Here is a 12485-nt window from a genome sequence, read left to right as displayed (position 1 = left end):
ATCACTTGAGCCCAAGAGTCTGGGGTTGCTGTGAGCTGTGACACCATAGCACTCCACCGAGGGTGGCATAGTATGAGACTCTGTTTCAAATAAGTAAGTCTAGCCCTCAAGAATAACTCCAGCTGGGATGAAAGGGCTCTCTCATCCAAGCATGCAAAGGCTGGGCCAATGGAAGCATGACTCCTTCCCTGCCCTGAAGTCACACCCTGTCTAACCTCCTGAAAGGTAGAAAGAGCAAAGGTGGTAATGAAACTGGAAAGAGCAGGTCACTCACCTATTTGGGACTGGGGTATAAAATTTGAGAATTTCTTGAACTTGGCAATAAAGAAACCATCCATATTGTGGGTATGAGGGTAGAAGCGACGAGTGGAACGAAGAGAGGGGTGGAAGCGTCTTTCTCGAAAGCGGGTAAAACCTTCTTGACCAAAGTCTAGACCTGTGGGCACCAGCCGCACATTCCTCTTTTTCAGTGCATAGTCTACCACCCACTCATTCTCTTCTACCTGGATGTGTGAGAGGACAAAACAGAAGGGAAGAAAAATAAGAGGTGGAGGTGAAGGGAACTCCCAGGGGCAAATAGTCTCCCAGCCCTGTGTCTCCTGCCCTGCCATGGCAGAGATCTCACCATGATAGAACAGGTGCAGTAGACAATGTAGCCTCCTGTCTTGGAGGTGGCATTGACAGAGTCGATAGCACTCAGGAGCAACTCCTTCTGAAGGTGAGCACAGCGCAAGATATCTTTCTCATCCTGTTCAAAAGAGACACCCAGTGGTGTTGGGAGAAAAATGTAAGCAAGCCGGGTGCAGTGGCTCAAGCCTGTAATCCTGGCACTCTGAGAGGCTGAGAGAGGCAAGTGGATTGCTTGAACTCATGAGTTCGATAGACCAGCCTGAGCAAAAGCGAGACCCTGTCTCTGCTAAAAACAGAAAAACTGAGATAGGAGGACTGCTTGAGTCTAAGAGTTATGACACCACAGCACTCAACCCAGGGTGAAAGCTTGAGACTCTGTCTAAAAAAAAAAAAAGAGGGCAGCTAACTGCCCAGAGTGCTCCTCTACCTCGCTTTCCAGCCCTACCAGGTGACCCAGTCACCAATGCCTCTCAGCTGGTCCCACTACTTGACTCCTCACCTTGTTAGTCTTCACAGATGGGTCCTTGGAGATGACCCCAGTGCCACTGCAGGGAGCATCCAACAGCACTCGGTCAAAGCCCCCCACCACCTGAGGAAGAGGAGTAGGTTAATCAAATGTCTTCTGAGATCTATAGTGCACCATTTGTTTCCTATGGGCAAGTCTAAACATTCTGATGTCAGGAAAGGAGAATATAAACTGGAAAAAGCTTCAAGAGAGAGACACCCAGAAGAGCAGTCCCACCTTGGGGAACTGGCGCCCATCGTAGTGGCTGATAATGGTGTTGGTGACTCCCAGCCGGTGCAAGTTGCCCACAACACTCTTGAGACGCTCAGCATTGGCATCATTGGCCAGGATCACACCTGTGTTCTTCATCAGCTGGGCTAAAAGTGAGGGCAGGCCACAGTGCTGACCAACTGGATCTTTTGCCTCCACACTTTCTACCCTCCAGCCCAGGAATATACAAGTCTCTTTACTTCAAGGCAAACTTCACTCCCCACTCCCCTCTGCCTGGTCTGCACTGGGCCCTCATGATCGGCAAGCTTACCAGTGTGGTTTTTCTATTTTCACTGAATGTCTTTCTGGTCCTACAGACTAAGTTACTTCTTTTAAGTGCCAACAGCTCAAGAAATAGTTATGGTTGTTCATAATGTGCTGAACACTGTGCCACAGACTAAATGCATTATCTCATCTCTCCCAGCCTAAACATAATATGGAAGCCAAGCACAATTACTATCCTATTTTACAGATAATGAAAAACAATCAGAAGCTTGCCCAAGGTCAATGGGAAGTGGCACACCAGGTACTCAACCAAGGCTGACTCCAGAAACTGTGTCCTCACCACTCTGCTAGATGCCTATATACTGTGTTCCACGTACACTACGGAGTCACCAATCTCAACCAAGTATACTTTAAAAAGCAGAGAGCCAAATGACACCTCTGCCTGCCTTTCTCATACCTATATAGCTGGTCTTTCCTCCAGGAGCACAACACATGTCCAGTATCCGCTCATGTTCTTGGGGTGCCAAGGCCATGACTGGCAACATGCTGGAGGCTCCCTGCAGCATGTAGTGCCCAGCCAGGTACTCAGGGGTAGCACCTATGGAGGAGGACTACTCTGTGACATGCTGGGACAAGGAATGGGTCAGAAGAGCTATAAGGCAGGGGAAGACTTACCAATAGGCACTGAAGAATCATATATCACTAATCCAGTCTTTGACCACTTGCCCAGAGGATCCAGGTTAACTCCACGATTGATTAGTGCCTAAAGAAGAATAAAGATTTAAAAAACCTCATAGGCAGGCCAAGGTAGGAAGATTGCTTGAGGCCAGGAATTTGAGACTAACCTGGGCAACACACTGAGCTATCTCTACAAAAAATAGAAAAATTAGCCAGGTATGGTGGCACACGTCTGTGGCCCCAGCTACTTGGGAAGACCGTTTGAGCCTAGAGTTTTGATGTTACACTGGCTACAACCCTGCACTCCAGCCTAAGTAACAGAGCAAGACCTCGTCTCTAAAAAGAGACTGTCTCAAAACAAAAACAAAAAAACCCACCAAAACAAAAGCAACCTCAGAGACTACCCCAAAATAGATGAAGACACAAAAACCTGTTCATACCAGCACCAGCAGGCCCAAGGCACCAAGACTCCTAGAGTGCTTATTCAGAACAGTCACCACAGACTCACCAAGCAGTTTTTCTCCTCCCGTCCCATCCCATTGTATCCTTTCTCTTAACCTCAGCTTCCAATTTTCCAAGAAGCAGGCCCCTCACCATACTAAAATTTAATGATATTGGTTATAGCACAATAAAGGTAACTATTGGGTTGTCTCCCTACCAGGAGATATACAATATACAGAATCACACCACTGACTTTAAAACAGAACCCTTGAAAAGAAGTATAGAATACTGATTGTGCATGTGTCTTTTTCTAGAGTCAGGAATCAGTTTTTCCAACTTCTCAATCATCTGCATCCAATTCTTTGGGAGGCAGCACGTTTATCTTTTTTTTTTTTGAGACAGAGCCTTAAGCTGTCACCTTGGGTAGAGTGCTGTGGCATCACAGCTCACAGCAACCTCCAACTCCTTGGCTCAAGCGATCCTCCTGCCTCTGCCTCCCAAGTAGCTGGGACTACAGGCACCCGCCACAACCCCTGGCTATTTTTTGGTTGCAGCCATCGTTTGGCGGGCCCAGGCTAGATTCTAACCCACCAGCTCAGGTGTACATGGCTAGCACCTTAGCCATTTAAGCCACAGGTGCCGAGCCAGCGTGTTTATCTTGATGTAGCTATCTCACTCCAAACATAAGGAACAAAGATTGGAGGGGTGAGTTTCTCATTCCAAAGAGGTCCTAGGCCAGGCGTCCTCAAACTGAGGCCTGCCTAGGACATATATCCAGCCGCCAGGTGTTTTTGCCACCGCTACCTGTCCTGCTTAGCAGCCGACTCATCCCAGGGCCCACAGTCCGGCCCTCCAATGGTCTGAGGGACAGTGAACTGGCCCGTTTAAAAAGTCTGAGGACCCCTGTACCTAGGCCCTCAGCCTGCCTAGGCCTCTCTAGGTTTGCCTAAGAACTCACCCAGTCCTGGTGGGGGAAGGGAAATCCTTTGAGTTAGAAAAAGTTGGTACTTCCCTGAGATAAGTGAACATTGAAGGCTACCCCTTACCTGAGCAAGGTCTCGGCGTCGGGTTTTCAAGGTATTGGTTCGGAGGGTGATTGGCCGAGGTACCTCATTAGCTTCTAGAAACTCCACCAGCTGCAAAGGGGCAAAATAGCAGTCAGGTTAGCTAAGTAACTCGGTCCCATGAGGAGAGCAAGGGGACTGAACATCTTCTTTACACATGGTAAGAAACTGAGAAACGAACACACAAGAGGCATTAGGTTGGTGATCCAGTACCTCAGATAAAGGGAAGAGGTCCATGAGCTTGCTAAGCAGGAAATCTCCATATGAGTAGTAAGTTGCCAGATCTTTCTTCAGCCGATTCAGATATTCAGAACGAGACCGACCTTCCTCCCGCTGGGTCCCAAAATCACGCAGAACTCCCACTATATCCTGGATCCGCTTGTGAACTCGTTGCAGGTCTAGAGCCTGGGCATGTGGGACCGCTAAGGAACTGTTTCAAAGTGCCTGGAAATCCCTCTCCCAAGCACCTTCCTCCTCCCCCTCACTCTGCCTACAAGGATATCATGCTCCATCTCCCCAGCAGGGGGCAGCAGAGATGGCTCCTCATCATCCACATTGATCTTCAGGCCCCCATCTGTCTCCTCCTCCTTTGTGCTGCCTGACTCAGGTGATCCTTCTTCTTCCTCCTCTGTCTCATCACTCCACTGGACCCTATAAACAGGTCCAGGAACAATGATTCACAGTGCAAAACAGGCACCACCTCCTTCCTCACAGCTTCCTCTGTCCCAACTGCTGCCTATCCTCTACCTTAGCAGTTTCTCAAACTCACCTAGCTTCCTGGGCCTTCTGCTTCTGAGCAGCTCTTTCAATAGGCAGCAACTGCAGAGAAAGACAAGGGGCTGATAATGCAAACCTGATCTTCTATCACGCCACCTACTACCTTCTATTCCTCTTATTTAATTTTTTTGCTAAATACAAATGTAACAAAAAGAAGCTAAGAAATGGATATAAGATTAGCACAATGTTGATCACTGTTGAAACTAAGTGAGAAATTAATACTCTGTATATTTACTCTGTATTTTTCACATAGCTCAAATTACAACGTATTAATATTTTCAACTCTCCCCCACCGCCACCTCTGGGTCCCACTTTGTTGCCCATATTGGAGTGCAGTACACAATCAGTTCACTGTAACCTTGAACTCTTGAGCTCAACAGAGCCTTCTGCTTCACCTTACTAAATAGCTAGGATTATAGGCCTAAACCCCATCTTCAACTTTGTACTTGCTTTTTTATTTTTTTTGAGACAGAGTCTCAAGCTGTCACCCTGGGTAGAGTGCCGTGACATCACAGCTCACAGCAACCTCCAACTCTTAGGCTTAAGTGATTCTCTTGCCTCAGCCTCCCAAGTAGCTGGGACTACAGGCGCCCACCACAATGCCCAGCTTTTTGTTGTTGTTATTGCAGTTGTCATTGTTTTAGCTGGCCAGGGTCAGGTTCAAACTCATCAGCCTCAGTGTATGTGGTCAGTGCCCTATCCACTAAGCTTAAAGCGCCGCCTGTACTTGCTTTTTCTTTTTTTTTTTTCTTTAAATATTTGTTAGCCTTCAATTTTTTCTGCAGTTTTTGGCCAGAGCTGGATTTGAACCTGCCACCTCTGGCATATGGGGCTGGCACCCTACTCCTTTGAGCCACAGGTGCCACCCTATACTTGCTTTTTAAACTTCACGGACCAGAAGAATTTTCATAGTCATAATGCCAACGTTAACTCATCATATGCATAAACGTAATTTACTTAAGCATACTGGATACTTTGGAAGTTTCCAGAGTTTTTGGCAGTATGACTCACATGGTGCCTGCAAACCTGGTAAGTAACTCTGTAGATAGAAGAGGGGCTGTGAGAAAGGGGAGCAAATGGGTACTTTCTCTTTTTATCCTACACAATTCTCTACTATTTGAATTTTTCAAGCAATATATTCACATACTAATTGTGTAATAAATAACTTCTTGTACCTCAGTAAATAAACCTTTGACTACACTTTGAATCTGGAGCACTAAAAACCCCTTTCCTCTAGTCAGGCTTATCCTTGGCATCCAAGGATAGTCTCAAGAATCTAGATCCCTTTCTGAATACCTACAGTGGTGAATCTCACCTCTTCACCTTCATCCTCATCTTGGGAGTCGGAGTCAGCTCCATAGTCATCTACCATATCAGCATCACTGTCCTCAGAGCCCCAGAGGGCCTCCTGGTTCACCACACCATCCTCTTCAGAGTCTTCCTCCTCTTCTTCCTCATCACTGCTATGGGTTGATGCTGGACGCTTCTTGCCTCGAGTAGCATTAAACAAGGACTGGGCTCCCTTCTTAGCAGGTGTATGGCTGGCTCCTGTAGAGATCTCTAAGGTTTTAAGGAATCCTGGATTAATGGCAGCCACATATTTCCCTATTCACACCCCTGGAATCTGTACTTTCTACCGCTCAGAATGGCCTTTTTGGGTGCTCCTTTAATTTCAGAAATTCTTACCAAGTCCCTTCCATACCTAGGACCTATAGGACTCCTTATACAGTATGGCCATAAAGTTTATCTGCAATTCAAAATAGTTTTTAAAAACTGCACATGAACTTTATGGCCACCCTGTATAGCACCCAGGTACTATTTTCACTGACCTTTTGGTAGTTTTTCAGACAAAGGTTTGGTCCCAGATGACTTATATGTCTTAGGGGCTTCAGCAGAACCCAATCTCCTCTTGGCTGCCCTAAAAAGATATAATGACGAAACAAAAACATACCTCTAGGCTCTGCCATTTCCCACACAAAGAAATTTAAGTCCACAATTAGCCATCTTCACCAACCCAGCCCATGTGGCTAATGATGAGCAGTATAATTTAATCTCACACCCACATTTACCTTTTTCGAGCCCGACTAGATAGCCTTTTCGAATTTTCATCACCTACTGTGGAAAAAAAAGGGGGGGCCAACAAAAATAAGTCATGGGTTAAAGACACAAATGGGAGTGAAAATAAAAGAATTAGTATAATAATTAAAAGGAGTAAGTTTAAATGTCAGCCCTGCCATTTAGTAATTGCGAGTTACTTTAATGCTCAGCATCCATTTCCTTAACAGTAGCTCTCTCACAGGACTCTAAGAGATACAATGTGACCATAAAGTTCAGCAAAGTGCCCAGGACTTGCTATATCTTGGATAGAAGATCAGCACAATGTTGATCTGTATATCTCAACAAACTACATCTTTTACAGTACAATGTCTGACACCCATTCTCTGTCCAGTCTCCTCTCCCCCAAGTCTTCCACGCAGCAGACTACTCATTTTTTGAGAGCCAGATCTAAGCTTTCCCATCTCCAACCCTTCCAAAGGCAGTTCAGTGACTCTTCTATTCTCTCCTCAATTTCCTCTAGCTAAACTTTTACCTAATTTGCAAAATCCACCTTAGGATAAACTTCTGCAGTTCTGTATGGGATGCCTCTTCCTCTATTCCCAATATTAAATCATGCCTCTCCTCTCATGGTTATATGTGTCCCCAACACATCTTCCCTAAATTATGAACGCTGACGACAATGAGTGTCTCGGTCATACTTATTTCCTAATAACTCAGAAAAAACTCTACTTAAACAAAAAACGAATAGAGATAAAACAAGGAAGGGAAATGACGGAAAAGCTGGGGACTCAGGGAGCCAAGACTGACCCTTACCTGCAGGCAGAAATCTAATGAGTTCAGTCTCCGCACCCTTCTGTTTCCGGGCCTTTCGGCCTGGCCCGCGCTTCTCCTTCGTAGGGTCCAATTTGCGCCCCATGGCACTAGGAAAAAGAAAAAGGAGATAAATGCGTGCAGAACGCAGAGTGGGAAAGGGAACGGCCTCGACTTAGCACCCCCAACACCTCCTTGGAGGCAAGACGAAACCACCACCGCCCCCCCGCCCTGAGACCCTCGTCCCACGTCCCAGAACCGGTCAGAGATACCACCGATCGTTCCCCACCTTCCTCCAAACCCACCCGAAAGCGACGTGAAGCTGGGAAGAGGTCCTAGATGAGAGTCGCAGCAATCCACGTGCACTCGCGACTTAGGGCCCACGGAAACGCTTTACGCAGGCGCACGGAGCGCCCGGGCCTTGGCAGCCCCGCCTCTTCCGGTTGCGTCGCGTCGGCCACAGTACCCAGAGCTTACGGTCGCCTTGGGAATGAGCAGACTGCTATGTACGGCCCAGAGTGGAGGGGAAAATGGAAAAGAAACCATTTTCTGCCAGGCAGCCTTTCTCTCAAGGTGCTGGCTTTTAGCTTTTTGTCGGTTTCAGTCGGAAAAGCTGGGGCCTGAAAGCCAGCCCCTCCCCTCCAACCTGGGAACGACAGTGGATCCCTCCCTCTGACACCCACCACGTTAGATCCAGCCTCGAGATCTCCGCTCCACGCCCTACTCCCAACCCTTTAAAAGGGAAAACCTCTTCCTTGCAGACGCCACACCCTTGCTAAGCCAGCCAATACGGCGCCCCTTTGCCTAAATTCACATCTGGAAGTCAGGCGGGGAAACATCTTGCATCCCAGTTAGGCACAGTTCAGCAAGAAAAACATACCCAGCCTTCCTTCAAACTAATACTAAGGTAGTGTCTACTAGGTATTAACTGTTCCAAGCACTTTACTGGTTTATCTTATAACCCTGTGAAGTAGATGTCTTTATTTTATACATGGAAAGTCTGCAGCCCACAGTATACTTGCTCAGACACAGAGCCATTAAGCGGTGGTGCAGGTAGTTTTGCAGCCTCTTATATTCTATAGGTGGTCTTCCTTGGTCAGGCGCACACACACAACTCCCGTGGAACATCAGGACATGAAGTAGCCCCTCAGCTTCCAATTACACAGAACCCGGGACTCCTACCCTACACACTCATCCACCTGTGCCTATACCCACACTGAACCAGAGCACTAAAATACAAGGAAACTTTTATTTTCAATTTTCATCAAGAAATTTGCTGTGGTTTTTTATGCATTTGGTTCTTTTTCTTTTTTTTTCTTCCACTTTATTTCCTTCTAGCTGCTCAGTGGCTGGAGCCGCTGGGTTCCTGGTATTAAAAAGATGCCAACAGAGGTAGCTGTGTCTCGCCCAGGGGCCCAGCCCATTCTGAATACACCCCCCCCAAAGTTGAAAAGACAAAATAAACCAACAAAATAAAACCAAAAGGAGGAAGAAATTCAGATCATTTTCTTCAAGCCTGGCAAGAACCCACAAGAGTTTGTGTGTAACAGACGTTACAGTGGGCGAGAAGCCAGAGTCCAGAAGGCCAGCCGCCAACTCCCTGCAGGTGGCGCCGGCGCTACTGCTGCATGTCTCTCCAGCAGGAAGGGCACCACTGCCCCTCACTCCCTCCCCTCCCCCAGTGCATGGAGGCTGTTCCTTTACAACATGGAAGATGGGCAGAAGGAAGGTGAGGGCCTCTCAGGCCCCCAGGGGAGAAGCTGGGACAAGAGAAAGTGAGGAAGGTCACTGCTCAGCGGTGGAGGTGGTATCATCAACCTGGATCTTCATTGTTGCTGGGCTACCTATAATAGGGAAAGAAAACCAAGGGAGTCAGAATCCAGATGACAGGAATTCACCCAATCCCAAAGGAACTCACTGACACCCCCTGCCCAGTATATAAAAGCTAGGGACACAGAGCAAAGTTACAAGTTCCACAGTGGTACAGGAAGAGCTGGCAAGAAAAAATGGTTCTACCTGCTGTGGGGTAGGTTCGGGTGCCCGGTTTGCCAGGCGGCTAAGAATGTTACGCTCTGACATCTGTAACCTCACAGCAACTGGGGGAATTCGGGCAATGGTAGCTGGAAGTCGAGTCACATCTGCTTTCATGTCACTCAGCAGTTCTTCCAGCTGTTTCAGAACTGTATAAGGGAAAAAAAGAGGTGGTGAGCTAAGATGGTCAAGACTGAGTTCCTTGGCTCGGAACCCGTGCTCAGTAGTTAGGGCACCAGCCACATACACCAGGGCTGGGTTTGAACCTGGCCCGGGCCTGCTAAACAACGACAAGTGCAACAAAAAGACAGCCGGGCATTGTGGCAGGCATCTGTAGTCCTAGCTACAAGGGAGGCTGAGGCAGGAGAATCAATTGGGCCCAAGAGTATGAAGTTGCTGTGAGCTGTAATGTTACAGCACACTACCGAGGACAACATAGTGAGACTCTTGTCTCAAAAAAAAAAAAAAAAAGGATTCAGCACCTGTAGCACAGTGGTTACAGCACCAGCCACATGCACCGAGGCCGGTGGGTTTGAACCCAGCCTGGGCCAGCTAAAAACAACTACAACTGCAACAAAAAATATATAGCTGGGTGTTGCGGTGGGCACCTATAGTCCCAGCTCCTTGGGAGGCTGAGGCAAGAGATCTGCTTCAGCCCAAGAGTTTGGCTCAGTGCCTGTAGCTCAAGTGGCTAAGGCGCCAGCCACATATACCAAAACTGGCAGGTTCAAATCCAGCCTGAGTCTGCCAAACAACAATGACAACTACAACCAAAAAAAGCTGGCATTATGGCAGATGCCTGTAGTCCCAGCTACTTGGGAGGCTGAGGTAAGAGAATCGCTTTTGCTCAGGAGATGGAGGTTGCTGTGAGCTGTGATGCCACAGCACTCTACCCAGGGTAATACTCTGTCTCAAAAAAAAGACAATTCCTTCTACACTACTGGACTAGACTCCTAATTTTTATGACCAAGTTACTGTGATGTATATTGCCTTTTTCTGAGTAACTCGACCTGGCCTCTACCATGCTCACTCCTATTACTCATATTTCAGTTCCAACTATCCATGATTCTGTGCTTTTAAAAGACTCTCATTGGGCTCGGTACCTGTGGCTCAAGAGGCCAAGGTGCCAGCCACAAACACCTGAGCTGGCGGGTTCCAGTCCAGCCCAGGCCCACCAAACAACAACGAGGGCTGCAACCAAAAAATAGCCTGGCATTATGGTGGGGACCTGTAGTGCCAGCTACCTAGGAGGCAGAGGCAAGAGAATCGCCTGAGCCCAGGAGTTGGAGGTTGCTGTGAGCTATGATGCCATGGCAATCTACCCAGGGTGACAGCTTAAGGTTCTGTCTCAAAAAAAAAAAAAAAAGAAAAGAAAACTCTCATTGGCTCAGTGCCTGTAGCACAGTGGTTATGGCACCAGTCACATACACCGAAGTTGGAGGGTTTGAACCCGGCCCTGGCTAGCAAACCAACAATGACAACTGCAACAAAAAATAGCTGGGCATTGTAGCAGGTGCTTGTAGTCTGAGCTACTTGGGAGGCTGAGGCAAGAGAATTGCTTAAGCCCAAGAGTTGGAGGTTGCTGTGACCTGTGACGCCACAGCACTTTACCAAGGATGGTGAGACTCTGTCTGAAAAAAAAATAAAAATAAAAAAGACTCTCATTATTCTATGCTCTCTATTGTCTGTATTTCCTTCACTTGTTTTTTTTTTTTTTTTTTTTGAGACCGAGTTTCATTTTGTTGCCCTTGCATAGTGCCATGGCATCTTAGCTTATAGCAACCTCAAACTGTTGGGTTTAAGTGACTCTTGTGCCTCAGCCTCCAGAGTCGCGGGGACTATAGGCGCCTGCCACAACACCCAGCTATTTGTTTGTTTTTTTAAAGAGATGGGGGTCTCACTCTGGCTCAGGTTGATCTTGAACCTGTGAGCTCGGCAATCCATCCGCCTGGGCCTCCCAAGTGCTAGGATTACAGGCGTTGAGCCACCACACCCAGCCCCTTCCTCAATTTCTTGACAGCAGCTTATTCCTATGTCTCCTTTTCTCACTCTCACCTTACCTTTTTACCTTCTGGATCTGTTTCCCATATTCCTGATAACAGCCTTCTTTTCATTTCACCCTCATGATGTTTTACTTTGATTAGACAAAAAATGTGGAAAGGGGACTAGAATTTGATGGCATCTTAAATCACCTGAAGTTACTGCTAAAGTATCTCAGAACTATATTATTCACTTTGCTTTTTATCTCAATAATCTAAATATAGTAAAAGAGGCAAAGAACTACTAAGATATTAGCTTCTTGAGGATGACAAAAATCTCTAGCACATCTTAAGCTCCTAGACAAAAGGGCTCAGAAAAAGGTTTGGAAACAAAAGGTTTCTGTATGTTGGGATTGGGTTAGAGGAGGTAGGAGGATAAATTAGCAGTAGGCAGGGGAGCCACTGGCTACCTTTGTGCAAGACTGCATTGGCTGGCTTGTTTCCTGCCATTGACTCCTTGGACAGGTGCTGATGACTTTCGGCCAAACATTCCACTTCAGCAAATCGCGTGTTCAGGGCCATGGAAGGGTGAGAGGGGTCCTCCGACATGTTTAGGTAAGCTGCCCTGCGTAGCTGTTCCTCAATCACCAGGGCTTGTTCCAAGAGCTGGACAAGGTACAAAGAGACAGAATTGGACTGACACTCACTTTGCTCACTTCTGATTGGCCTCACAGCTCACCTCTTCCTCCAGGTAATGTGAACCTGCAGAGAACTTCATGGATGGCTCCCCAACACCATTCTCCATGCCCAAGCATCCAACACTACATTGCTTCTTTTGTTCCCTTTGGGGGCCCATGTTTTAAAAATCTTTACCCTTTAGATTCTCCCTTATAGAAAAATGATAAAAACTCGGCCAGGTATGCTGGCTCATGCCTATAATCTTAGCACTTTTGAAGGCTGAGGCTGAGACTCTGTCTTAAAAAACAAACAAACAGGCTCCGCGCCTATAGCTCAACC

At 47.2% G+C, this 12485-nt stretch overlaps 2 protein-coding genes across 6 annotated transcripts in view; both read right to left on the bottom strand.

Moving 5' to 3' along the window:
- The window catches only part of NOP2 (NOP2 nucleolar protein), a 10556-nt gene extending 2561 nt beyond the window's left edge, over positions 1-7995 (bottom strand). Inside the window, exons 1-15 of the mRNA XM_012809373.2 lie at positions 7764-7995; positions 7462-7568; positions 6660-6705; positions 6420-6508; positions 5906-6150; positions 4583-4632; positions 4316-4464; positions 4027-4226; positions 3796-3885; positions 2306-2393; positions 2088-2228; positions 1373-1512; positions 1130-1219; positions 626-748; positions 275-503 (exon numbers count right to left, since the gene is read on the bottom strand). Coding sequence (XP_012664827.1) covers positions 275-503; positions 626-748; positions 1130-1219; positions 1373-1512; positions 2088-2228; positions 2306-2393; positions 3796-3885; positions 4027-4226; positions 4316-4464; positions 4583-4632; positions 5906-6150; positions 6420-6508; positions 6660-6705; positions 7462-7564 — 1783 coding nt within the window. The 5' untranslated portion in view covers positions 7565-7568; positions 7764-7995. The remainder of the gene's footprint in view (positions 1-274; positions 504-625; positions 749-1129; positions 1220-1372; positions 1513-2087; positions 2229-2305; positions 2394-3795; positions 3886-4026; positions 4227-4315; positions 4465-4582; positions 4633-5905; positions 6151-6419; positions 6509-6659; positions 6706-7461; positions 7569-7763) is intronic.
- Positions 7996-8688: 693 nt separating this feature from the next.
- CHD4 (chromodomain helicase DNA binding protein 4) overlaps positions 8689-12485 on the bottom strand; it is a 42931-nt gene continuing 39134 nt past the window's right edge. For all 5 annotated transcript variants that reach the window (XM_012809343.1, XM_012809342.2, XM_003796407.2 and 2 more), the window contains 3 exons: positions 11939-12134; positions 9475-9638; positions 8689-9302 (listed from right to left, as the gene is read on the bottom strand). In XM_012809343.1, the coding sequence (XP_012664797.1) occupies positions 9285-9302; positions 9475-9638; positions 11939-12134 (378 nt within the window). In that variant the 3' untranslated portion in view covers positions 8689-9284. The remainder of the gene's footprint in view (positions 9303-9474; positions 9639-11938; positions 12135-12485) is intronic.

This window comes from Otolemur garnettii, unplaced genomic scaffold (assembly GCF_000181295.1).
Source record: "Otolemur garnettii isolate 467f Iridium unplaced genomic scaffold, OtoGar3 scaffold00104, whole genome shotgun sequence".
Classification (NCBI taxonomy): Eukaryota; Metazoa; Chordata; class Mammalia; order Primates; family Galagidae; genus Otolemur; species Otolemur garnettii.
This window is presented reverse-complemented; position numbering and strand designations above follow the sequence as displayed.